At 40.7% G+C, this 27,942-nt stretch overlaps 1 protein-coding gene across 5 annotated transcripts in view; it reads right to left on the reverse strand.

The window, feature by feature from the left end:
* PANK1 (pantothenate kinase 1) overlaps positions 1-27,942 on the reverse strand; it is a 54,196-nt gene continuing 26,254 nt past the window's right edge. For 4 of the 5 annotated variants that reach the window (XM_072971571.1, XM_072971574.1, XM_072971573.1 and 1 more), the window contains exons 2-7: positions 24,435-24,787; positions 16,171-16,424; positions 10,684-10,860; positions 10,046-10,169; positions 5,505-5,630; positions 1-1,502 (exon numbers count right to left, since the gene is read on the reverse strand). In XM_072971571.1, coding sequence (XP_072827672.1) covers positions 1,443-1,502; positions 5,505-5,630; positions 10,046-10,169; positions 10,684-10,860; positions 16,171-16,424; positions 24,435-24,787 — 1,094 coding nt within the window. In that variant the 3' untranslated portion in view covers positions 1-1,442. The remainder of the gene's footprint in view (positions 1,503-5,504; positions 5,631-10,045; positions 10,170-10,683; positions 10,861-16,170; positions 16,425-24,434; positions 24,788-27,942) is intronic. The other variant, XM_072971572.1, reaches the window with a different exon arrangement.

A 27,942-nucleotide genomic window follows, 5' to 3' on the forward strand; every position in this document is an offset into this window, starting at 1 on the left:
TCACAACAGAAACAGGCTTTATTTCAACCAGACAAGTGAATACTTCAATTAACTACAACTTCTTCAAGACTTGAAGATATGGAAATCAAAGATGGTGCCGAGAAGGCAGACAAGGAAAATTTCATCATGGAGCAATTATATTGCCCTTCAAAAATCCCTTTCAACAATATGCTCAATTCAAAAGATTAATTAGTTCCTAATCATTAGATCTCATGTGTTTCAACATTGGTACAAGATTCTCATTTGAAAGTTACCCATCAGGTAAATATGTTTCAAACAGAAAAAAAAAGAGATCAGTATCACAATTGTTTTTTTAATTTTAGAAAGTGGGATTGAAATAGTTTTCAGCTTAAAATATTTCAAATAAAAAACTTTTATTATTATTTAAGATGCCTTGTTACAAAGCTTCTAGGTACGTACATGTACAAAACACATAGCTATTACTACATGACACCTCAACCCATGACTTCTCCTGAACCTCCCGATGTGAACAGTTACTCCTCTGGGAGACTTTCCCTTGTAAATTCCAACATCTGGCACAAAGATTTGCTGCCATTCATATGCTGTGTACGAACGAGGACATTTCATCATTGAACATTTCAATTTAATATAACCTAATATAAAATAAATCCAACACAACGTGGTATATTCATAAGGGATGAGACAAAATTGCATATAATTTTCAGCTTTTGCTGGACTTACTAAACTCATGAACACTTTTTCAGAGTTTCTTCTTCAAGGGCACTTTTGAGAGCTTTAGACCTCATGCTTTACTTTGTCTTGAGTTGGTCAGCACCTTGATTAAAAATGAACAATTACATTAAAGAATGATATTGAGGGGCACAGGGAGTCATCCAAGGACAGAAACAGGGGGAAGGATTCTTTTTCTATAAGACATTCAAACAGAAAAAAACAAGACCAAAAAAAAAAAAAAAAACCAGGTAAACGAACAAACAAAATAGTGTTCACAGTAAAACGTGCCAGATTTGTAGTTTCATTTGAAACCAACAGCAAATCATGAAACGTCATGAAAAATATAAGTAAAGGTAAAATCTCCTAGAGTAATTACTAAATGAAGTTAAAATTACCACACTGATCAGTAAACCCCAGAAGAAAAATAAACAGCACTTACATTTCAGGTCCTTCTTAAACATCATACCATTTTTCAAAGTCAATGCATAAAATTGGTAGGTTTGGCTACACTGCACAAATTTTTTTTTAAATGCAGTATACAGAAAAAAACTCTTATATTCCCCAATTTGAATCATAAGCTCAAAATCCAAAGTAAACGATCAGCTAGAAGGATTTTAAAGTATTTACAAATCCAGCAGGTTCATCTTCCATAATGGCTTGGCTTCCATCCCACAGTGGCTTTCACCCTCTCCAGCAGCAGAGCTCGGTTCCCTGTTCGCACAGAAGGCTGTTCCATCCATGGCTCATCTCTACTGGTCATCAGACATTTTGAACAGTTCCAGCAGTGCCCCAACAGCTCCAAAGTAACCCTACAACAACAAGGGGAAAACTTCTGTATGATTCTTCCTGAACCTTAGCCAAATTCCTATTGTTTTTCTTTTCTTTTCTTTTTTTTTTTTTTTAACAATTCTAGGAATGTTGCCCCCTACTGCTGTAGATAAGGGAAATTTAAAACCTGAACTCTGCCAAGAAACATGATATAATAATAATAATGATAATGATAACAATAATAATAAGAGCATGTATTAGATATCTACCTGTTTATACACATTAAATAAGTAAACTGATGTAAAGGGCTTATAAAAATGTCTGGCACCATAGTGTGTGCTACATCAGTGCTGGGTCTTTTTAGTAGCATGATTAGTTCATCTGAATCCTTGTCATGGCAAGATTCGCATTATTACCCCCATTCCACAGATGAGAAATAGAAGGTAATAAAGTGAATGACTCTTTCAGGGTCATATGACTTAGGCCAGGGCTCAATCCCAAATCTCTGTGACTTCAGAGGTGTACTGTCTCACTGTAAGCGTCTCTCAGTAGATCTTGGGAAGGCATCTAAATCAGTCCAAGCAACATTTTGCTCATCTGTAAAAGAAAACCCCAAGTATCTGTGACAATGAAAGAAATCGAAAAATAGAAATTTTTAGAGAACCTGGTTTCCAAAAGGTAGGAGACTCTGCTCCTCTGCTATCTGCCTGATATACCAGTTAGTTACTGCAGAAATGGGTGGCAGATGTCAGAACACCCCATGGCAGGACCTTTGCCTCCACCGCCACCAGCTAACATTTATCGAGCGCTCTCGCTATATGCCAGAAATTATTCTAAGCACTTAACATGCATGCTCAATCTTCACACAATAACTTTATGAGACAAATACTCCTGTCACCCCATTTTACAAACACAGACAGAAATGGAGAGGTAGAGTCACTGCCTAGGGTCTCCAAGTCGGTGAGAGGCTGTGCTCTGAACGGCGTGGCTAGCCGCCTTCTCTTAGAGATGCTCACTCGGACAAGCTGAATGAATGAGAGACTGAGTGAGTGCTGACTCCGAGGCAGGGCAGGAAAGCCGCCTCACCAACCCTCTCAAAAGTTCTCTCTGCATAATATCCTCCAGTACGACCTGCCCGAGCCAGAGTGAACCTATGCATGCCAATGATTCTCTGAGAAATATTTACAAGGAGATATAAAAATGCTCCACTGTCACTGGCCACAGAGACTGAGTTATGATCCAAACCAAAGCCATTACCCAGAGACCTAAGCTTGTACAAAGTGATATGCATTTGTACCCAGAGAACTGGGTTTCCCTCAAACATTGGATCTCATCCCATATCTTACCATCAATGAACTACCTGGGTGCCCTTGTAGATGGCTTTGAATCCCTGATGGCTTCCAGGATTTGTTTTCTGACTTAGTCCAAGAAGCTCTAAACTTAGGGTTGCCAAATAAAACACAAATAAATGTCAGGTAGAATAACTGTCCTGTATTTTGAATTGCTAAATCTGGCAGCACTAGATGGACTAGAAGAGTGGTTTCTTTTTTCATTTTAATTGTTTTTTTTTTCCAACAAAATCTTACAAGGAAAATCGATAAATAAGCAGATAAAAAGGGAGCTGCTCTGGTTGGGGGAGGGGGAGTGAAAATTCTGAGACTCTGTTGCCCTTACCCCCTACAAAAACGTTACAGCACTTCGTACCTTGGCCTGCTTAAAAAAACAAAACCAAAAACTTTCTTTTGTATTAATTTCTATCACTGAGCTTTAAAACTATTTAGTATTTAACTTCCTATTGTTTTATGTGCTTTGATAAAAACAAAAAATAAGTTTAGAGAGCTCTAAATAACTTATAAATGCATCGGCAACTTTTCAAATGAATAATTTAGTTTGGAGATGAGAAAAATGCCACAGTAGTTATTCATTACAATTGAAATTTATGATACTAGTTTTCCCAATGTTCTGTCTGCTGCAATACACTCAAGGCATTAAGTACCTCCTGTGATAAACAGTTACTACTCTCTATAGCATTGATTTTATTTATTTTTATTTAAAAAAATTTTTATTGAAGTATAACTGGTTTACAACATTGTGTTAATTTCTGGTGTACAGCATAGTGATTCAGTTATACATATATACATACACATATTTCGTTTCATATTCTTTTTCATTGTAAGGTATTATAAGGTATTGAATATAGTTCCCTGTGCTGTACAGTAGGACCTTGCTGTTTATCTATTGCATGTAAAGTAGTATCTGCAAATCCCAAACTTCCAATTGATCCCTCCACCCGCCCTCCCCTTTTCCCTGCTGGTAAACCAGAAGTTTGCTTCCTATGTCTGTGAGTCTGTTTCTGTTTGGTAAATAAGTTCATTTGTGTCATTTTTTAAAGATCCCACATATAAATGATATCATATGGTATGTTTCTTTTTCTTTCTGGCTTACTTCCCTCTAGATACATGCCCAGGAGTGGGATTGCTAGATCATAGGGTAAGTCTATTTTTAATTTTTTACAGAATCTCCATACTGTTTTCCATAATGGTTGCACCAAACTACATTTCCACCAGCAATGTAGGAGGATCCCCTTTTCTCCACAGCCTCTCCAGCATTTATTATTTGCAGACTTTTTAATGATGGCCATTCTGACTGGTGTGAGGTGATACCTCATTGTAGTTTTGATTTGCATTTTTCTAACAGTTAGTGATACTGAGCATTTTCTCATGTGCCTATTGGCCTTCTTTGGAGAATGTCTTCATTGTCTTCAATGGAGAAATGTTTGTTTAGCTCTTCCACCCATTTATTGATTGGGTTGTTTGTTTTTTTGTTATTGAGTTGTATGAGCTATTTGTATATTCTGGAAATTAAGCCCTTGTCAGTCACATCGTTTTGTAGAATTAATTTTAAACGGGGATAGAGGAGGTGGGAAGAGAGGAGGACCCCTCACTCACTCTTAGAAAACCTCCGATTTGTATTAGTGTAGAAACTGGATATAAGGGACTCTCTGAATTAGGCGAGCTCCCTAGTTCTCTTTAGGAAGGCTGGCTCACGTTTAGGCACACCAGCTTCTCAAGGCCACTGGCCTACTCTTAGTAGCCCAAGCAAGTCGATTCTCACCAGCTGGGTTGTTTACTTGCCAAGAGTCAGCTGTGTTTCTCCTCAAATTTGTTTATGACAGTTGTATTATTAATGTAATCATCTGATTTAATTATATGCCACCTAAACCAATACAAAGAGTACAAAATGAATGGTCACTTCTGTGAAAATCCAGTTGAATTCTTGAAGAAGATGAAAATGGTAGTTAACAATAGTGAAAGTTGCTAGGAGAGTAAATCTTAAGTTTTCATCATAAGGAAAAAAAAATCTTTGTATCAGTATGTGGTGGTGGATGATAACTAAACTTATTATGATAATCATTTTACAATATATACACATATCAAATCATTATATTGTGTACCTTAAACTTACACAATGTTGTATGTCAACTATATCTCAATAAAATTGGGGGAAAAAATGAAACAAAGCTTGGAAAAGGTAATCACAAACCACTGCTGTCTATTTAGGTGCACAATGAATATGAAAGATTGGGGGGGGAAGTCTAGGATTCTGCAACTGAACTGATTCATAAGTATCTTTAATTTCTTGATCCACTTTCAAGAAACAAACAAGAAAACAAAGAAGGTACCTAATACTTGTGCATTATGGGGGAGCGGGGGACAGTTACAAGCTCTGACTGGCAGAACCCTTGCTCAGAAATAGGCCTTGGTCTTACATCAAAAAATTGGTGAATGAATGAACATTTATACATTTTGTATTAAAACAGAATGGTGAAAGTAGGGAGATACTTTTTAATGATTATCCATTTTAACTGATTTAAAAAAAAATTAACCAACGACTACTCCTGACTGTTGGATAAGACAGTTTTCATTTTATATATTGTTCTTCCTTACCTTTTGCAGAAATACAAATGAAGGCACCTGCCCATCCCTTAGACAACCCAAAAAACTTCCATGTAGGAAAATTAAGTCCATGTGAGCCCAACCTACCTCATGTTCCAAAAACAGAGCTTTCAGCTGTCCTTTGGACCAAAAATCCATGGCATATGCTAGCAGCTTCATGGAGACCATATTGATTCTGAGAAAGTTCCCAACAAACACAACTCTGTCAATATTCTGGAAAAAAATAAGAGAAAAGGGAAACAGTTGAACCATGGCATAAAAATAGCATTTAGCAACGACCCAATGTTCTGTACATCGTTGCACTCCAGGATCTTGCAGAGTGAATTTCTTTTTTTAAGTGGAATTATTTCAGGATTTCCAAGATGAAGCCAAACAAACCTCACAGTGCGTCCCACAAGAACACAAGGGTGAGACTCTGCTTGGGTGAGGCAGACTGACACTGGGCTTGTTTACAGGTAATATGTTAGGCTGCCTTAGGTCTGACAAGAAATTCAGCTCTCAACATTCATATGTAAACTTGCAACTGGAGTTCAAGTTCAGCTAAATTTGCTTGCGCAATCCCCCAAACTTCCATCTATAAATCAGTATTATTTACAACTCATAAATAAAATGGCTAAGGTATGGGTTATTTAGCTAACGAGTTTGGTCAGGTTGCTCTGTGCTAATCACTGGGAAACCAAAAAAGAAACAATACCCAGTCTCTACCTTTAGGATACATGGTGAACTATCCTGTTAGGTCAAAATGTGGGTTATAATACGATAACGAAGAATGTATTTCAGTTTTTGTTGTCATGGATACAGATATGCATTCTGAACACACACGTCACACTGAGCTCAGCTGGTCCACCACACAGAGGCTGCTCACCATGCACTCACTCACAGAGCCAGTTGCTGTGGTCACTCATATCAAAGGGAGGAGAGTCTTAGAAGCTGGCATTATTTTCTGTTCAGTCTATCAAGAGTAATCAGGGTCTGGGAACATCGCCCTTTAACTGTCTCAAGTTTTAACAATGCATCATTAACCACTGTGAACATTTTCAGGGGGTAGAAGGGTGGGAGGCAGTTTTAATAAGCTTCCACAAATAACAACTGTAGCCACAAACTGCCCAGACTAAGAAGGGGCAGGGAATACTCAAAAGAAGAAACAGATTAAAGAGGAATTTAATTAAAATTAGGAGTTTCACCTTTTCCCTCAAAACAAGGGCATCTGAGATATGTCTTGTTCAAAGCCTCAGTCCTGCACTTCTCTGGTGGAAGGCCAGAAGAAATAGAAATGGCATTAAAAGCTAATGGATATTCCTCATTTTAAATAAATTCCAGGTGGGTCTAAGATATAAATGTTAAAAAAAAAAAAAGGTAAGAGAGACTAGAAGTAAACATGAAAGACTTCCTTTTAAAAATAACGTTGAAGAAGAAAAGATACAACACTCAGAATCCATTAAAAAAAAGACTGCTATATTTACTTCAAAAATCAAGTATTTATTCAGGGGGAAAAACATCACCATGAACAAATCCAAATGGAAAGCAATAAGCATAAAAAATAGTTTCAGTACCTATCAATAGGATGGATTAGTTACCTACAAATCAATAAGGAAAAAGACCAACAATGTAATAGAAAAAAAATGGGTGAACAGTATGGATAGTTCACACACCCACAAAAGGGGAAGTGCTGATGGCTATTAAATAGATGGAAAATGCTCAGCCCCACTTATAAGAAGAAAGATACAAATTAAAACCAGGCAGCATTTCTTACCTATGAAATTGAAACAGATCAAAAAGTTTGACAGCTGTCTGAGGGAAACTTGTACACTTTGCTGGTGGGAATATAAATTAGACCCATCTCTGTGGAGGGGATTTATGTCAAAGTTACAATCAGCATATGCTTTGCCTCAGCAATTTCCATTCTAGGAATATATCCTATAGATATACCTAGATGTATATGAAATGATATAAAATGTTTTCCAAATATATATATATATATATATATATATATACAGACTATATATATATATACACACAATGTATATATATATATATAAAATATACTACAGATTTTAAATAATAGCAAAAGTCTAGATAATGCTCTCTATCAGTAGGAAATTGATCAAATCAAGAATAGCATATCTACATGTTAGGATACTATACAGCCATTAAAAACTAAGCAGTTCTAAATATACCCACATGAATAAGCTCAAGATGAATTATCATGTACAAAAGCAAAAAGCAGTATTTCCAAAAGTGCATATTGAAGTATGTAGGGTAAACTGACACAATGTCTGGGGTGCCTTTCAAATATTTCAGCACAAGAGGGAGAAAACGGAAGAGGAGGAGGAAGAAACCAGAGCATGTGTGGCGGTCTTGCTAACTGCTGGGTCAGGGCTGATGGTTACATGGGGATTCTTTGTACTCTTCTCTCTCCATGATGTATGTTCACCAATTTCCTAACAAAAAGTTGACAAACAAACAAGCAAAGCAAGATGTAAAATAGTATGTAGAGCGTGAACTGTAGGACATGTGATTCTATCTCAGTAAAACTCTTGTTTAGACATTGTAAACTGACAACACTTCAATGAAAAACAAAAATTTAAAAAAACCCAAAAAACCTGTTGTTTAGAAAAAGAATTTATATGGAGTTTGGTACCTTTGGAAGGATATGTTTATCCTATCTTGCAGGCAATATAGAGTGAAAACAAAACAAAACAAAAAACCTAAAAACAATGGCTGCCTCTAGTGAGGTTAAAATTGAGGGAGCAGGTGGAAATGGTGACTCCTCTGCAGACCCTCCTTCTGGTGTCTTCAGGGCTCTGTATTATGCGTTTGTACTTTCTATTCAAAAAAAGGAACAACAAAGTTATTTTTAAGTTGATGGAGAAGCATTTCATAGCATTCCAATAATGACAGAAAAAGATTTTAGATTCAGGAAATGTGGTGTCTCTCTATGGCTGGAATCAAAGCTTCTCCAATCAGTGACCCCAGGGAGCAAAGCAATGGCTTAAGAACCTATGTCACGTCTCACGGGGGAGCGTGACGCTGCCAGCTGCTTGTGCGGCCACAGGGAGCCTGTGCTGGCACGATGCCAGCTGACCGAGCCCTTGCCCCGGGCGATCCGTGATTCCCCTCACTCATTCAACGCCACAGAAACTAAAACAGTTCCTCCAACAAGCATGTAACCTGGCTACACTTTCAAACAGCCATTTTTGCTATACTCCAACAATAAATGGCATTGAAATTGAAATAAAAAGTGAAAAATAAAATCAGTTGCCCTCTCCCTAAAGTGATTACGACACCTGTAAAAAGACCTGCTGGCTTCCTCAGCCTCTGTGGAAAGCAGGGGAAAGGGCATCTATTGCTCTGTGGGGCAGGAGGCAGCACATTCAAGGAGGACTTTGAGAGTCCACGAGTACAGCCAACTGCACACGTGCTGGTCTTAGGGTTTGTTTGGCTACTTGGAAAAACTCTTTAGAGGTTGAAGTCAAAAAACAAATGCTCTGTTAAAATGGGTCTCATGACCACAGTGGACTTTGAGATGGCATGTCTCTGGAATACATTCTTTCACCCAAATGCCAGCCTCGTGTTTAAACTCCAGCTGAAACGGGGACTTACAAAAAGTATGACCCTGATCCATGGGCCAGTGACAAATTCTGTTCAGTACTGTGAAAGGAGGGTGTCTCTCTTGTAATCCCAGCCAGCGTTCAAAGGCAGGGCTGTCATCCACCTGCGGTAAAGACTGCCTCAGATCTTGTTTAACACGCCACTATGCAACCAGAAAGGGGGCTGGAAAGGGCTTCTGCAGGACCTGTAATGTTGCTTCTTGATCTGAGTGGTGGCTACACAGGTGTGTGTGTGCGAGTGTGCGAGTGAAAATTCATCAGGCTGTACACTTGTGATTTGAACCCTCTTTCGTATGTATGTCATATTTCTATTAAAATTTGTATTTTAAAACTATTACTGGAGCATTATTACCGATGACTCTTTAATACTTCTCCTATTATCTATTCCTTGCTCCGACTCCTCTTTCTTGTCTTCCTAACACAGCTCAGTGAGAGCTGGTCTATTTGACTTGTTTCATATTTCAGAAAAGGGTTCTATTCTTTCCAAAGGAATTCTGCAATGTTTTAAAACCTGTTACCAAAGCTTTGTCTGTCACCAGCTCCGCCCCTTCTCGTGCCTGGGGCTCTGCCTGGCTGGCCTCGGCTGCAGCAAGCTCTCTGTGCTTTGATAGCCCTGTACAATGCTGCTTGAACTCCATGCCACAAGGCAACACTGTAAAGAAGCTGAAAGCAGAGAGAAAAATCACATATCGCAAGTGGAATCGTTTACCTGCAACTATTGGGCAGGAGGCACTTCAATAAGTGCGTGCCCATGAGGCTGGAGAGGCTCCGGCATAGATGGCAATTTTTACCATGCTTCCATGGTTAGATGGTTTTGTTCTCATCCAGTGCCTACTTAAAAGGCAAACACATACTCCTCTCACTCCCCCAACACACACCCTTCACATGCTACAAGGTGTGACTCCATTGGAGGGCAGGTTTCCCAAGGATCCGGAGTTTTGTGAGGGTCAACAGTGACTGCACTGCCAAAGACGATGTTTATGAATGATACACGGCTTTCCCTGGTTAAGGCCTTACCTCATTCAATGCACACATCCGAGCAATGGAACCGATGTTGTTGGTGATGGTGACGAGGGTGGCTCGGGCGAGGTCTTCCTTGCTGATGGAATCTCGCTTTTCCTTACTCATCATGTTGCCAAAGCTATGTTGGAAATATTAGCGAGAGTGTTCAAAATCGTCCTCAGGCAGGCCCCATGCTTCCACCAAAGTACTGCGGAGAGCTTTATGAGCAACTCTGATCACGCTCAAGTGACCTGACTTGGCTACCGTGGTTTACAAGCAGACAGGCTTATGATATGAATGGTTGGCTGCCCTTTTCTTAATAGGAACAAAGTAGCATGGCTATTAATGGGGGAAAAAAAAATTTAAATGCCTCTAGATATCTGGACAAGAATGGAACAGGGGAAACTGTTGAAGTTTTCCAGAACCTTCTTTCAAAGCTGCCTTATTTTAAGCACAAGCATCAAGAATTAAACATCTCAGTGCTTCATCAAGGGCAGGAGATCAAGTCTGAGCTCCAATCCCATAGATTCTTGCACCAGGCTGGTGGGTTGGCATAAAAAAAAAAAAAAAACCAAAAAAACTAAATGAACAGCCGGGGTGGAGAGGTTGCCTTGTCTTTTAATCACTACTGCTCCTAGCTACTCAGTCTCTACCTTGATGCTACCGCAGATCCTTGAAGGCCAAATCGCTCATAGTCTCCTCCGTAAATGTCCTTCACCAGCTTATCAACATTGGTGCTGTCGCCTTTAGCTGCCATTTCCAGAGCTTCTTCAAAGGTCTCACAACCAGTCAGCAAGCAACATAGGCCTAGGAATGTTCCACCTCCAAGACTGAAGGAACAATAAGGTTTATTTTTAAGTTTTACTTTAAGAGATGCCCATCCAAGTCCCCAACTACATCAAGACCATGAATATGGGTTAAAAAAAAAACAGGAGAAAAACAAAGGGGCACTTGAGTTTAAGTGCTGGGTGAAAAAGAGCTTTAGGGTAGACTGGATTTAAAAAAAAAGAGGGCAGAGACTAAAAGAAACATCAAGGAAAATTTGCCCTGAAATTGAAGAATAAAACCAGGGAAAGACTCTCACTGCTTTCTGTTGTGAGACCTTCAACTAGCTATTGACCTAAGTGCCTCATGCAAACTTTCCACCTATAAAATGGGGCCCAGGGGGTGCTGATTAATAGCTCAGTGGTGGAGCGCATGCTTAGCATGCATGAGGTCCTGTGTTCAATCCCCAGTACTTCCATTTAAAAAAAAATTATTTAAGAAAAAAGGGGTCAAATCATGACCTATCTCCCTTATTTGGGGGTTCTGAAAGCAGCAAATAACCAGAGAAATGACTACTATTAAAATATATATATATACATATATACAAATGTAGCTAAATCAAATATTTAGAAAAAGAAACTGTATACGTGAAGTGTAGTCCATATCTATAGAGCCAAATTCTGTGATGACAAAACTGAACTGGGGCTCTGCCAGGAGCTGCCAGCCCAAAATCTGTCTTTCACTTGACCTTGCTTATCCGGCAGAAATAATCTCAGTTAAGTGCCTCAGAAGTTTCAAAAAAGAAAACCACTGATGGGTCTCATATTGGAATTTTTCTAGTAAACTCTAGAAAAGGTTATCAGTATTTTACTTACCACTCAATAGTCAAAAAATAGTTAAAAAAAATCTTAAAATGGTTTCAATGCTGAAACTAAGTTTTAAAAGCTTTCAGCTGTTTGCAGGGAAATTCCTTGAAAACAGTCTTTTAAGACAAAACTAGAAACCAAAGATGATAGCTGAAAGTGAACTCAATTGTCTGTTATACCGGAGAGGAAGAAGAGCAGAATCAGAACAAAGCTGTCACCAGTGAACTCCTGGCACGAAAAAGAGCACTGATGGGTCTTACTCTCTGTACCACGGAGAAGGGTAAATGCACACCAGTTTGTTCTGAAGCCCCAAGAGCTGCTAGCCCTGGGAATTCCATGTATTTGGGTACTGGCTTTTAATTCTAAGAGAAAATTCAAGTTAAGATTGAGGTTATTTTTAAAACTTAAATTTGAAAAAAGAAATCTAGGGAAAACTCTTTTTACTGTCAATAACCGGTAACAAGAAGGTACCAGATTCTAACTAGACACAGTTCTTTAAATCACATCTAAAGCATTAACTGTAATATTTCTTAATAGTGATTCTTGATTGAAATGATGGATTCTCATGGAAAATTAGGTAGCTAGGCATCACCAGTCACAGCTATCCAAATTGTAGGTGCAGCACCATGAGGACTAAAAGAGCTCTGTGGGCATTACTACCTTAACAGCTCAATCACAGGAGAAATTCTGAATTTCCTTTAAGAAAGTTTGCCTTCATTTACTTTTAACATGGCGGGTCTTGATACATTGTTGGTTTCAGTCGACCCTACAAAGCTAGTGGTTTTAACGGGAACACTTCTTGGTCTGAGTGCCATCTGAATCTGTCTTGTTTTCCTTCTGTATATTTTTTTAAAATTTCTGCTCATCTTTCTAGCTTCTATCTCTCATCCACATGAATAACCCTTCTTTGAACCTCAGGTGTTTGTATTTATCGAGGTGTTCAACAACCAACTCCAAAAATAGACACCTGAAGACACTGGCGGACTTAGAAAGAAGGCAACTCATCATCTGATGGGTTGGTATGAGTGAAAAAGGACAGGGGCTTTGTATGACTGGAAAATGACAGGTGACTCCAGACACAGAATCGGAGCTGAATGGGGAAAGCGGGCATGCACGGGCACAGCTGGGACACTGCAGAGAGGAGGAAAGAATGAACAGTCGCAGAAGAGCACTTTATTAACATCCTCAACCTGCTAACCATTATTTCATCTAGTGACTCTCTCACTCACAATCAGATACATCTGTTTGTTTCAGCAGACACACAGCAAGACCCTTGGCAAATAAGGGTCCAAAACATCATTACTTTCAAAAAAAAAAGAAAAAACCCAGCAACCTTGTAGTGAGGAATTTTAGGGAGAAGTACAAGAAAATCTTCAATTCCTGAATGCTCATGCCCTTAAAACAGATTCCAAAAGAATGAAATAAGCTGCACTGCTCATTTCATTGAAGTTTTAAACTTCTTTACATTCCTCTTTTCAATAGATTACACATGCTAACAGTGTCAGCTGTTAAGTCCTGTTTTTTTCATTGACTTCTATAATAAAATTGGAGTTGTCAGTAGGAAAAAATGTTGCTACTAATTAGGATGTGATAAAATTACATATAACACTGAAACGAACCATATAAAATCATATGTTTAAAAGAAAACTGATCCTACTGTATGGCACAGGGAACATATTCAACTTCTTGTAATGAGCTGTAATGGAAAAGAAACTGAAAAAAATATATATGTATGTATATGTACAACTGAATCACTTTGCTGTACACCTGAAACTACCATTGTAAATTGACTACACTTCAATAAAAAATAAGAATAATAATTTTAAAAATTCAGAGAAGAGAACTGATATTCTGTAATGATGTGGCTTCCTAAAAATAAAAGTGCTTATATTGGGAATAGAGGGTCTAGGTGAATACCAAAAACCTAGTTACACCTGTCAGTTCACAATAGGAGCAGCAAAACTTAAAGCTTAAGCTGTTTGCTTAAAGCAGAGTCTCCCAAAGTGTGTTCCACACACTGATGTTCACTGCTGACCAAAATACAGGCACACCTCATTTTACTGCGCTTCACTTTATCACACTTCTCCGATGTTGCATTTTTTATAAATTGGAGGTTTGTGTATCCCCAAGTCTATGGTGCCTTTTTCCAACAGCATTTGCTCACTTTGTGTCTCAGTGTCACATTTTGGCAATTCTTGCAATATTTCAAACTTTTTAGTTGTTATTATAATTGTTATGGTGCTCTGTCATCTTTGATGTTACTGTTGCAAAAAAAAGATTGATTCCCTGAAGGCTCAGATGACAGCATTTTTTGGCAATAATGTATCTTTTTAATGGTACTTTTTTTAAAGACGTAATGCTATTGCACACTTAATAGACTACAGCACAATGTAAACACAAATGTTATATGCACCGGGAAACCAAAAAATCTGTGTAATTCACTTTATTGTGACATCCACTTCATTGTGGTGGTCTGGAACCAAACCGGCAATATTGCTGAGGTGTGCCTGTAGTTTAGATCAGTGGTTTTCTAACTTGGATTAAAAAAAAAACCTTTGGTAGAACAATTCTGGTTGGACAAGGAGGGTGTGGGGCCCACAGACTTGATGTTTCATTCACCTCCCTGACCTTGGCAGTCCTGGAAAAGGCTCTCTATGAACCTTCAGTCTCCTGTAGCACATTTCCAAAACTACTGCTTAAAGAGAGCTTATAAGGGAGCTTGGACATCCAGACAGGATTTATTGATGATTGCAAAGCACTGGTTAGTAACAGGTGTTTACCAGTGACTGCAATTTATAGGCATTACTGCACCCGTAACAGATGCCAAACACCACAGCTGGCTCATTAGCAGACGATGACCCAGACCCCTGGAATCTCCAAGTTCAAGAGAGACTAACTGTGATATAATTCATGAATTTGTTACGTGTTCATCAACAAAGTAATAACTGTCTCTAATTGTGGGGAACGTTTGCCTTGTTACCTTGGGGCTAGCTCTACCAACACAATTACTCCTTTTGGGAGGAAGTTTGTAGTTTCTTAAAAATTATACCTTTCTCAGGAGATCACTCTTAATGTTAAACCAGCTCAGCTGAAATCTTCATTTGTCTCTGATACTTCCGACAGTCCTGATGGGGCCCTGGGGCTAGCTGTGACTCTTCTGTGAGCAAGTGAGCTTAGTTCTGTTTGCTCGGTGGGAATGTATTGTCCAGTGGCAATTAACTCAAGCCACCAAAGCCTACATTCTGGACACGAGCAGGACCAGTCAGAATGTGTGCGCCAGGGTTTCTGAACATCACTGCTATTAGCATTCGGGGCTCAATACTTTTTTGGTGGGGCTGGCCTATGCAATGGAGGATATTTAGCAGTATCCCCAACCTCTGGTCACTGGATGCCAGTGTCACCCCACCTCCAGTTGGAACCACCAAAAAATGTCTCCAGGCATTGCTAAACATCCCCTGGAGGGGCTCAACTTTCCCCTCCCCGGCAGTGAACCACTGATCTATGTAGTCCCTTCACAAGCCATGTTAATACGGAAGAAAAGCAGTGCCCTCCCCGTCAGGGGTGAGCAGTACGGCAGAACGTCAGTGCTGGGAAAGCTGCAGAAACTAAGAAACAACTCACTCATGGCACGGACAAGGGTCTGGGGGCCCAGAGAAGTCACACGATTATCTCCATCTATCCAAAACAACGGTTTCAATATCATGCCCCAAAGCACCTGCTGCAAAACTAGTTTCTTAAGTTGTTCCTCCAAAAATGCTTCCGTGGTCCAAGAAGTTGAAGAAACAATTCATACGTAGCAAATCCTCTTACAAGTAAGGAAAACCTACCTAACTTTGTTTCCACTAGGACTTCTCAAAGACTTCTGACCCTGGGTCCTTCTGACCCCGAAGCTGAGCCCATGTGCCCTTGGGGTGTGTATGCTAAGAAACAAGGCGCTCTGCCCAGCTGTGGGGTCGCGGGGCTGTTTTCCTGTTCACTACGCTCTCAGATTCTCTGTGAGGAGTGCCAACTACTCCACTTTGCAGCTGGAGCATTTACCTGAGGGTAAAAAACACTCTGTGTAAATCCAGTTTAGCTCACTGACTGCAATGACATTATTTCAAGCAATTTTCCCTGGACTAGGCACCCAGGTAGTTCCAAAAGAAGGTTTCCTCTGAAGCCCTCTCTGACCATCCCCAGCATCCTTCCCCCTGGATTCTGCTGTGCTTTTGGTCCCTGCCATTCGCCTGGCGCTTAGCAGGCACTGCCTTTGGGGAAACTTCTGGTATGTGGGACCCTTATTCCCTCAATCTGACCAGTTTCCAGCAAGAGCGACGGCTGTATTTTATTAACCTTTACATAAGTCACCCTGTGTAACATGTCCAATAGATCCTTTTTGTTTGGCCGAGGAGGGTAAGATCTTTCCTTTACAAATGTATTCAATGTAAATAACCTTTTGATAAACTGGTCTTCAAGCAAGAGGCCTGGGTTTAAGCAGAAAGAGTTTCTCCTAGTGGAAACCGCGTTTACCTGGTCCCTGTAACTCTTTTATAGTTGTCCTTGGAGTACACGGCTAGGATGCTGACACCTGAGCCCATGTTCACCAGCAACATAGGGTATGGGTTATCGAGGCAGTACGGCTTTTTTTGACACAATTCGGGATTTGTGGGATTCTCAAAATAGTAACATTCCGGCTTGCCGTTGAAGCCCACGGAGTCAACGTAAAGCAGGCCCTGAATCAGGCAGTCCAGTTCATCCAGCTTGTGGAGCTGCAGGTCAGCAATCTGAAAGAGAAGGAGACCTTGTGAGAGAGGCCGCCACCACCTCAGGGGAAGCCCCGCAGGCTTTCAGCTGGACTTCCCGTGTGTCATTAACACGGAAAGGACGGACACGTCCTTAGAACACTGCCCCGTTGTGCAATCTTGCTGACAGTCAGTCATTCCACTGGAAGAGCAGCCTCTGCCTGACCGCAGCGAGTGCCAGAGGACAGGACCCTGCTTGACGGCTGGCCAAGCACCCACTAGCATGGGGAGTGCCTGTCCCTGACAGATGGAGCCATGGCCTCATTTTCAGTACCTGTGAAGGTTACCTCATTTGGAAAAAAGGGTCTTTGCAGATGTAATTAAGGATCTTGAGATGAAGAGAGCATCCTGGATGATCCAGGTGGGCCCTAAGTCCACTGGCAAGTTTCCTTCTGAGACACAGGAAAGATCTGATAGACTCAGAGGAGGAGGCCACAGGAATTTGGGAGGCAGAGACTGGAGCACTACACCACGGGCCAAGGAAGGCAGCAGCCACCAGACACTGGGAGAGGCAAAGCATGGATCCTGCTCAAGGGTCCCTGAAGGACGTGTGGTCCTGCCAGCAAAACCTGGATTTCTACCTTCCAGCCTCCAGAACTGTGGCTGAATAAATTTCTGGGGCTTTAATTCACTAGGTTTGAGGTATGAGAAACTAACACAGCATACCACAGGGTGAGGAGAGTGCGAATGTTCTAAAAGCAGAAAGAAGCTTCCACTTCCTGGCAGGATATGAGGTCCTGGGGAGGCACAGTGAGCCTGGGAGTTGGGGACAATCTCCGGCTCTCCTTTTCCCAGGCCTGGCCTTTGGAGTTGGACCTGGCGTTGAATGCTAGCACTAATACTTGCTTAAGTGAGGGATGTGGGGCAAGCTACTTAACTTCTCAAGCCTCAGTTTCCTCCTCTGTAAAATGGGGCCAACACCCACGGCATAGTGTTGTGCAGGTTATGTGATAGTAATATATGTAAAATGCTTACGCAGGGCTTGGCATGTACAAAGGACTCACAAAATGTTGGCTCTTTTACTAATACCTGAGATGGTTCCAGAGTGCCCTTTAAAACTCCTATGAAATAAAAACTCCTATTCTCCTAAACATAGGAGGAAAAAAAGCAAAGAGGAAGTGGGCTGTGGGCTAGCCTTAGGGCACAGTGGGCACTTTGTAGCCTCAAAAGTCTAACCCATGGTCCTCAAAAGTGGTATTATTGCTGGTCCAAAAAAAAAAAAAAAAAAACCAACCAAAATTTCTAACAATCACCAAATGAACAAAGATATTTATATGGTCTAACTTAAATATTTTAAAAATTTCTTTAAAAAATAATATCTAGTATTTTTTGCTTGCTATAGGCCAAGCACTTGTAACAGACCATTTAATTCTCACAAAAACCCTATAAGTCGATACTATTATCCTTACTGTATAGTTAAGGCTCATGGAGCTTAAATCAGTCTCCCCACGTGGTACAGCTAGCAAACGCCTCCCAATGACCCGCTGTTCTCCTTCTGTCTTCATTCATAACGAGGACTGCTTCTGGGATCTGGAAACCACCTACATAACTACTGTACGTAGACATTTTGCCCAAAAGGCATCACCTTCATTACAAAAATTAACAGCTAGAAGAAAACTCTTGACTTTTTATCACTCATCTGAATTTCCCATTCAACAAAATCCATTGAAGCTACACTCGCAGAAGAGAATTAGTGAGAAGGGGTTAACCAGCAAGATGGTAGATGTGTTCTTGATACACAGAAACAATCATTCTAAATCACACTTGGTGATAAAGTAAATCTATCTCATAGATGATTCCACACATTTCATTTTTTACCAAGTGAAACGTTTGGGTGAGATGCATGTAATTATTCACAGATTCAGGGGGTAGTCCTATAGTGTAAGACTATCTGGAGACCAAAACACTACAGCGAGACAGCGGTGTAAGCGCCATCTTCTCAGTCCTCCCGGATTCCTCAGCCCTGCCCAGGTCTTCCACCGCATTCATGACATGGGGCGCATTCTAGCTTGTTTTCTGGTTCACTGGGTGCCCCTGAACACCACACTGGAACTGCTTACTAAACATTTGTTAAGTGCAACGGAGAAAGCTATCACCGCCTGGATCATCTCAAACTGGCTGATTTCGTCAGCCAGTCTTGGGACCACAGGTTAACCTGCTTAAAAATTAATCAGAGGTCCATCAACAATATTGACAGCAATGCCCAGAACCAACATCACAGACAGGAACAGAGAGACAGTTTGTCCAGCTGGATATCCTGAAACAACGCTCAGGAAAAAGAAACACCTGTCAAGGCAAATAAACAAAGCACACAGCTTTGCTCTGAACAGAAAGGCCGTGATTTCACCTTTCCCCTCAAAATCGCTTTCAAATAAAGGCCTAGCAGCAAACAAATATCTCTTCTACACATCTTACTGAGGGGGTGGCTATTGCTTGAAGTCTAAGGTCATGCATCTTCAAACTGGGAAACAGAAATATTAGTCACTTTCCTTGAGACTGAGAGAGACCCCCCTCAAAAGTCTTCCCCATCCAGGAAAAAGGACAGGCTCCCAAGTGTAAGCAGTGAGCGAGCTCATTTCTGGGGCTTTCTAACAGGCCACCTGAAATTCAGAACAAGACTCTGGAGGTCTTAAGTAGAACTGAATTAACTTGGTGGAAAGCCTGAAACAGATCAGCATGTTCATACTACAGAGAAACTTTCTCTGGGCTTAGCTTTCTTTAAATTCGGGATAAAGCAGGTGCCTACAGGAAACAGTAGGAAAACACAAAAAAGGTAAGTTCCTTGACTAAACATTAAAGTGACAGAATGGAACTCTCTGTATTTTCTGCTCGATTCTGCTGTGAACCTGAAACTGCTCTAAAAGAATAAAGTCTATTAAAGTGACAGAATGATGGGGATTGTGACGCACAAGACAATCCTCACATTTAAAATTCACCTGCAGCCCCTGGTTGCCATGTGGTAATGGGGGCTCAGAGTGGCCAAATGACTCTATTTCTCAAGAGCCAGAAATCCAGGTTTTTTTCTGAAATATCCCAATTTTAAGTGCTGACAGCTAATTTTAAATTTTAAAAATTGCTGAAGGCCGACAAAACACATCTGTGGGTTACATCTGACTTCCTACTACGAGGTAATCAATTCCTCCTAATTTTCCATACATTCTAATGTTGATCTCTACGATGGGTCTTAAATGGTGATAGATCTGAAACATCAGATCCAGCCAACATGCAGATGAAGCTTCAGCTAATGTGAACATAACCTTGTAACCAAGGTGTGCTGGTAAATGTTCAAGAACCAGCCCTCTGGGCACAAAAGCCCTGGTTTATAGCTCCAATTTCCATGGTATAATCACCCCCATCGTGGCCAATTTCAAGTTACTAACACGATGTCACTAAACACAAGAGCTGGGAAGACGTGCACACAAGGGGCTCCCAGGAGCCAGCAGCAGCCGACGCCAGCACCCCTCTGCTTGTAACTCCTTAGCGCTTTTGGAAAGAATGAGTTCTGCCAGTTCCTAAATCATTACGTTTAAACTACTCCCCCAGCTTAAAAACAAAAAACCAAAGCTGGCCCTGAGACCCAAACTCTGTAAATAACGGAAGTAGGGGAAAAAATAAAGTAAAAAGAAAAACCATTTTTTTCGAACTAAACTATGATAAAGTCACCCAAACAAGCATGTGTGGGGGTGGGGGGTGTCTCAAATTTTATGTTCCATAGGGGTTGTTAAATCACAGATTGCTGGGCCCAACTCCCAGAGTTTCTGACTGCATTTCTAATTTAATTTTTTTAAATCGTTTTGTCCAACTATTTTATTTTTTAATTATTTTTTATTTTTATCATCTTTTTGGGGGGGAGTAATTACGTTTATTCATTTTTTTTAAAAAGTGGAAGTACTGAGGATTGAACCAAGGACCTCAGGCATACTAGGTATGTGCTCTACCACGGACCTATACCCTCTCCCCGCTCTGACTGCACTTCTAACAATATCCCAGGTGATGCTGATGCTGTTGGTCCTGGGATCACACAGATTTTGAAGCTGAAAGAGCAGGGATGAGTCTGTTACCACACCCTAGTACAGTGACAACAGGTGTTCCATAAAATCACAGACTCTCCCTAGTAGCAGCTGCCCTAGCTAACTGCAGGGCTGTTTTCAAGAATCAGATGTGATGGCCATGAAAACGCTTTGGAAACATGAGTTACACATGAGTTATAATTACATGAGAAGTAAAATAATTCTGGTCTTCTTATCTCAAGTGGAAAAACATTTGGAAACACCATTTCTAAACTAAAGACTCTAATTTCTTGAAAGAAATCAGTGATTCCCTGTAGGCCAAAATTAGAAAAACACACAGATTCTAAACACAAGGCATGTTCCAGATACAACTGTAAGAGGTTCCCCTTATATGCTTCAGCTCAGTCTGTCAAAAATTGCTAAATAAATAGCTAAATCAATCAATCTGGTAAAAACCATCATCCCAAGAGGCTCCATACCTACTCTCTATGAGAATATTCTGTGGACCTACCCCAAACCAAAAGTCACTCCCCTGTGCTTGAGAAATGAGTCACTGAGTTGTTTTCCACAAAATGAATAAAACACACATCTGTATGATACCTCACACTTCCCAAGGTGCCTTTGCTGACAGTGACTCCATAAATCATACTGAAAGTGGCATAAAAGGTTATCTGACTAAACCGAGAACAATCTGCATATAAAATGGTTGATTCTGAATTATAAATTACACTCAGGGCTCTTCTCTCTCCACGCAGGAGAGCTAACAGAGACCTGAGAGAGATGCATTTCAAACACGTTCTGTGCGTGAGAAGAATAACAAAACCTCCAAGAGATGCCTTCTTCCTCCTGGCACCCAGTGATAAAAGGGGCCGGGCATGAACGGTCAAGAGGGTCAAACTAGAATGCAATGGAGAATGACGGTGTCTACCAAAGCTTGTACGTCTGCAATATCAAGAAGCAGTCCCCACATTAATAACAGGAGCCAAGCTGATAAGTGTTCTTGAATGGGCACATAGATTTAGATCTTCACATCCACAATTACCCTATCCCCTCCTTATGATTTTTCACCCTTATTAACTTGATTTAGATTGTGTCCTTGGAGATTTCTGGCTTAATGAAGGCTAATTTTTATGTTCTCACACCTTGGAAAACATGCAGTGAAAGCAGTAAGAAAATCTATTACTGTTCTCTATATCTCCTGTCAAGCAAATAAGATTGTTGCTATATCCTGCTTGTTTAGGAGGCAGGTCTTTGGTTTTTTCTTCTTTTTTTCTAAATAATTAAGAGTCACTCCTAACTTCTAATAAATGTTAGTCTTGTACTGAACAAAACTCACAAGGAAAAGTACCTCTTGTAAGGAAGAGCTAAGTGGACAAAAAGGATGATTTTTTTCTATAAAATTTCTAGTGTTAAAATACTTTGCATTCGAAAGAGGACTCTTGTTGAAGTTAGGAGGTGTAGTTGTGAACAAAAATATTAGACTTGGTACATAAAACATTCTGGTAGATATGTATATGCACTGTGTTATTATTTGTCAGATTGTTTACTACATATAGTACTATAGATTGATCCTTCAACTTTCCATTCTGGAAGAGGGAAGAGCTTGGAAAGTCTACACCTAAGGGCCTTAGCACTTACTGTTCCCTCTGCCTAAAATACTCTCCCCCCTAGCAGCCTGGTTTGTTTGATTACTTCTTCTGGTTCCTGCTCCACTGGGAACACATCACACAAAGACCCTCCCAACTCCTCCTATGCTCCCAAACTTATAGCCGTTTGATATATTCTATATTCACTTATTTGATTACTGACTGGCTCCCTGCACTAGAATATAAGCTCCAGGAAGGCAGGGGCTTTGTTTTGCTCATCATAATACTTGTTGCATACAAAGAGCACGATGAATACTTGTTGAGTGAGAGAATGAATGCTTAGGAATGAGGATGACAAAACCTATTCATCCTCACAAACTCTGGAAGGATAAGGGCAGGTCACTGAGTGTACTGACAAACAGGCTACAGGAAGAGAGCTGTCTTCTTCAATTCTGTCTGCACTTTGGCCAAGACTGAGCATGGAAACAGAAGGCAGCCCAGATACCTTCTTTTATAGATGGCCAAACTGTTTTGCAAACACCCTGGTCTTGCTCCCCACACCAGTCTGTTCACGCGGCTCCAGCAACCTGCCTGAAGGAGCAGAAGCTTCTCTATCTGGGTTGTAACAAGATATGACATTTCTCAGTTCAGACCCTTGAGAAACACACTTGCTTGTGGCCAACAGATATTGAGTAACTTTCTTCCAGGACATTTCCCCAGCGGAGGGACATGGAGCTCCTGATAAAGCTGGCGTAAGTGCTCCAGGTCACCTCGGTTCATTTCAGGCTCCCACATGGAGACGGACACAGAGGGTGTCCTTGAGGGAACTGGGGAGTTCACAGCACTGGGGGTTGGTCAGCGTTTCCTGAATCAGAATGGAGCCGACACCCCGGCTCTAACCTAGGGGCACTACTGGCTCCTCTTCATCTCTCTTTAGCTTTAGTTTCCTTATCTGTTGTAGAAATCTTACTGCCAGCTTCTGAAGATAGTGAAACTGAGACCCAGAGGAGGGACATGTCTTGTTCAAAGTCACCCAGCTAGTTAAATGCAGAAGCAGGACTAGAATTCAGGGTTAATGCTTTTCCATTTATACACCTGCATTTAATTTTCAAGTCCCTGGATCTCAACCTTCTCCGTTTCAAAACTCTTTTGATCACTGGGTCCCTTCGGTGGGAAAAAGATCTCATGAATCATTTAAGTAAGTGGCAGTGTCAAAATCTACTGCTGGGGAGGGAAAGGGGACACAAAAGGAAAAGCCAAAACCTGAATGTAATCAATCTCACTTCAGATAATACTCTAGGACTCACTGTCTACTCTTGTAGAAACTACTTACGAATTGAGATAAACGATGTTACTTCTGCTGATGCAAATACAGTTTGCACTTATAACTGTATTAAATACTGTGAATAAAGCACTGATTTATTAATTGATTCATTAATAATAAATTTTCTGTCAAGACTAAGCCCCAGATCTTCCAATCCTTCCTTCTCCTGTGTTCAATCACTTCTGTTAATTTAATTTTCTTTATTTCTCCATTTCTTATTTCTCTTTATTCTCATTTTATTCCTGTGAGATGCAGCTGGACAGTATAAAGATTACCTTGACTGTAAAAATGAGGAAACTGGAACACAAAGGTGGTAGGGATTGCTCAATAAAGAGAAAGTTAGGATTTTATGTCACTCATCCATCTCTTCCATTTAGCCAAATTTGTCAAATCTAAATGAGCAACACAGAGTTGGAATGTACTGCCAGTCAGGCTACAGCATTATTCTTCTTATGTAGAATCATATCCCCTAAATAATATTCATAACAAAGTTATTCACTTATAAATAATATCAAAGATTTCATTTTTCCTTGTGAGCAAAACTTCTGAAGGACATTCATAAAACGAAAAAGATACAGAGCACGTGGTAGACAGAAATAATAATGTTCAGTAAGATTTACAGAAAGCCTTTCCTGAAGGCCTCAGTCTATATGTCTAGAAAGCTGGCACAGTGATTACGGCTTACATGAAACTGTAGTAAAAATTTGTGGAAAACTCTAAAATACTTCAGAAGCAGGTTTAGATCACCTTATCTTTAGCATGTTTTACGGGAGCAATTGTAACAAGAATGATGAGGCGGTTAGGTGGTATTTATTGAGCGTTAACTAAGGGCCAGGTACGTATTATCTCACTGAATCGTTCCAGTAGCAACCCTATGAGGTGGGAACTATTTTCATTCTCATATAGATGAGGAAACTGAGGCACAGACAGGTGAAGTAAGCTTGTCCAGAGTCCCAAGCCTAGGAGTCTAGTTCGTCCACAAGAGATGCCAGGATCATGGTCATGTGAGAGGTTTTCCCTTCTTTCTCTAAGAGGTGGTTCTGACGGTTGAACAGGGGTAAACGGGACATACCGTTCTGAAGTCCTCTTCGAACTTGAAGGCGCCGCCTCCCGTGGCACAGAGCGTGGTGTGCAGGCTGGAGAAGTTCTTCTCGCTGCCCATCTGGATGAACCTGTGCATCGCGCAGCTGGGAAAGCGGATGAAGTGCAGGTTCCCCTTCCGCCCACACATGGTCAAGTTTTTCAGTTCCAGGTGGACGTCTCGGATCCCAGTTTTGCCGTAAGCAGTGTTAGAAGTCAAATACTTCCTGATGCTCTTCAGGTTTTCCACTTCCTCTTGCTCCTCTTCAGCTGTAATATCCTTCGGTTCAAAGTAGACCAACTTAACCAGCGTCCCGCCGATATCCATGCCGAACCATGGGAATGCTAGGGGACAGAAAGACAGAGGGCCCTTGAATTCTGTACATGCAAAGAACCCAGCAGGTTTTGAGTATTCAGTGTTGAAATGCAGTGGTGTCCCATCTGTTTGCGCATTTACCATTCAGTCTACCTGAATTCACCTGTCCCTGCCTAGGAGAGGAGACAGGTGAGAAGGAATTTAAATGGTGCCCATGATTCTGCCCATATGCCACTCAGAGTCAGCCTTGGAACTGAGCAGGTAAGAATAGGATTCCCTAAGCCAGCCTCAACTCCCACGTGCTTCTCAGGGCTCCAGAATCTCACCGAATGCAGACCAATTCCAATACACATTTTGCTTACACCCCGGCTCCCAAATGCTACTTTATCAGAATCTCAGCCAAAGAACCAGTGATCTGTTTTGATGCCAGGGGAAAAACTGGCTATACTAGGTGTACTAAGAGATGGTACATTGATCTCTAAGCCTCACAGTGTATTCTCAGGGCCTCTTTAATGATCATTTTTATAGTATTCAACTTTTGCCTTCATGAATTGACTTTATACAATGTGACCCCACTGCTTTCAATTTATTTATGTAAAAAACTTTTTGGGAGGAGGGAGTAATTAGATTTATTTATTTACTTATTATTATTACTTTTTATTTAACAGAAGTACAGGGGATGGAACCCATGACTTCGTGCATGCTAAGTATGTGCTCTACCACTGAGCTATACCCTCCCTCCTCCACTGCTTTAATCTACAGAAGAAATAGGAAGGAGGAAGGGAGAGAAAGTGGGCTATGAGAGACGAGGGGCAGGATTCTCAAAAGAACACCTCGTGTTCCAACACATTTCTTTCTTCATTCAGGAGGGTTACTCTCTCCACCTCAAACGGCCTGCCCCCAAGTCCTCAGCTCGGCCGTGTCTCCTCTCCCACAGGTTCTGATTTAATCCTGGGGTGGGTCCGGGGCATGAGGATATTTTTGAAAGTTCCTTCAGAAGTTCCAGCTTGCAGGCTTGTGAACTACTGTGAACTCCTAAACCACAGGAACCAGGACCACTGGCAGGGGAGCCCACAAATGAGCACAGGTCCTGACCAGTCTGCAACACAAAGGCGTGCTCCATGGTATATATTTATGTATAAATACATATTTATATTTTTATCCTGCTGGAGAGGTGTATCTATGACAAAATGAATTTCCATCATAATTCTTTCTACTGTTATTAAGAGAAAGGGCTGAACTCCCTGAACAGGCTGACGTTATTCAGGGGGAACCTGAAAAGTTGCTGTGGCTGATCAGATGCTTTACAATAAATACTGAGCAAACCCAAATGGGAATCCAAACTCCCACAAAGATTAAGAGGAGCAAGTTCCACTGACAAGACCAAGTTAACAAATGTCCTATCATGTTTGCAGAAGTTTGCAAAGCAAATCCCACACAGCCCAGTGTAGGCTGGGGGAGCTCGCTTACCCTAGCGGGAGAGAACAGAAGACAGGAACAGTCCCTCCCTAGCAGTCAGCTGAGCTCACAGATGATGTTTCTTGGTCCATTCTCTAAAAATTAGTGTCAGCATGGCCCACAGTATAGGCAATGCATAAAGCTCCCATTCAGAATTCAGAACAATTGCCTCCCTCCATCTCTCTGAATCTTGATTTCCTTATCTGTGAAAGGGGTGGATTGCATCAGAATGGCCTCCGATTCCCTCCTTCCTATAAATAAATTTTCCATGGATTCTTTAAAAAATACACAAAAAAAATCACAACTACCCCTAATCATTATAGGACAATGAGAGTCCTAGTTTTAAACCCCAGTGAAATACATGATAGCACGTCAATGGGTGCCTGGGCTATGTAATCGGTGTTGCCGTTGTAATCCTACACCAACTACTGGACAGGATAGGGGCAGGGTATTCTGGAACATGACTAGGATAACTGTTTTTGAAAGACTCTGGCAACATCTATTACAATTAAAAGTACGTATATTTTAAATGCAGTTAATCCCTCTCTTGGACCATATAAAAAAAGGAGTAGTATTGGAGGACAGGTATAGGATATTCATTGTAGCACCCCTTTGAGTGGCCAAACTTAAGAAGAACAAAAAAACCAAGTTCCAAACAAATTGGAAACAAGGTGCATGCCCTTTAACAGAGAAATTTTAATACTGCATGACTTCCAAACCATGGAATATTAGGCAGGCGATAAAAAGAATGAATGAGATCTATACTAGCTGCCTAGAGAGATATCCCCAATCGTCTCTTTAAAAGCAAGAGATATCTGGAAGTGTAAATGATTTATTTACCCTGTCTTGTTTTGAAAAAAAGGAAAAAAGGAGGGGAAGAAGGAAAGAAGGAATGAAGGGTGGCAGGCAGGCAGGTGGAAGGAAGACCCTTAATGGTTATGATTAGATAAGCCCACAGGAAGGTCTAGAAAGCCACCTCTCTAGGTTGTTAGTGATGTCAGTGGGCGGCAGGATAAGCAGGTTGTACAAGTAGAGGCTATAAATCAGAGGAGGGGATAGAGAAAATTCTTCATGTAAAATTTTCAGTACATGAAGAAGTGGAAAAATTAGTATTCAGTGATAAGGGGAAACAGGAGACATCTCAGCACAGAGGACAGAACAAGCTGCGTGAAACCCAGAAAAGCCCCCACATGGCCTTTTATTTGGTTGAATATTCTTAACTACAGGCAACTGAAAAGAAGTCTTAGTTTTTAAAATGCTACAGAGGATAGCCGAGCATTTTGTAAGTTATTTTCAATTCGGTTTCTTCTTCCTGCTTCACCTCCTGCTCATTTTTGAGCCATTTCAAAGCTTTCCTTAGCAACTCAGCAAAACAGGGGGAAAAAGTGTAGAGTTTTGAAAATTCAGTTTAGTATCACATCAACAATTTGGGTTAAGATAAAAGGGAACAAGGACTGGAATATTTATCGTTTAAATGGCAACAGAAATTGCTTTCACTTACCTACTCATTTCTTGTCTTCATGACAAGTTAAATGCTCTCCTATTCACATTTTAATGCTTTTACAGGACACTGTCATATTTTAAATGTTTTTATTTATCTTCCTTTTTTTGGGGGGGTGGTAATTAGGTTTATTTATTTATTTTCAGAGGACGTGGTGGGGATTGAGCCCAGGACCTTGTGTGTGCTGAGCACGCATTCTATGCTCTAACACTTGAGCTATACCCA

This window comes from Vicugna pacos, chromosome 11, assembly GCF_048564905.1.
Source record: "Vicugna pacos chromosome 11, VicPac4, whole genome shotgun sequence".
Classification (NCBI taxonomy): domain Eukaryota; kingdom Metazoa; phylum Chordata; class Mammalia; order Artiodactyla; family Camelidae; genus Vicugna; species Vicugna pacos.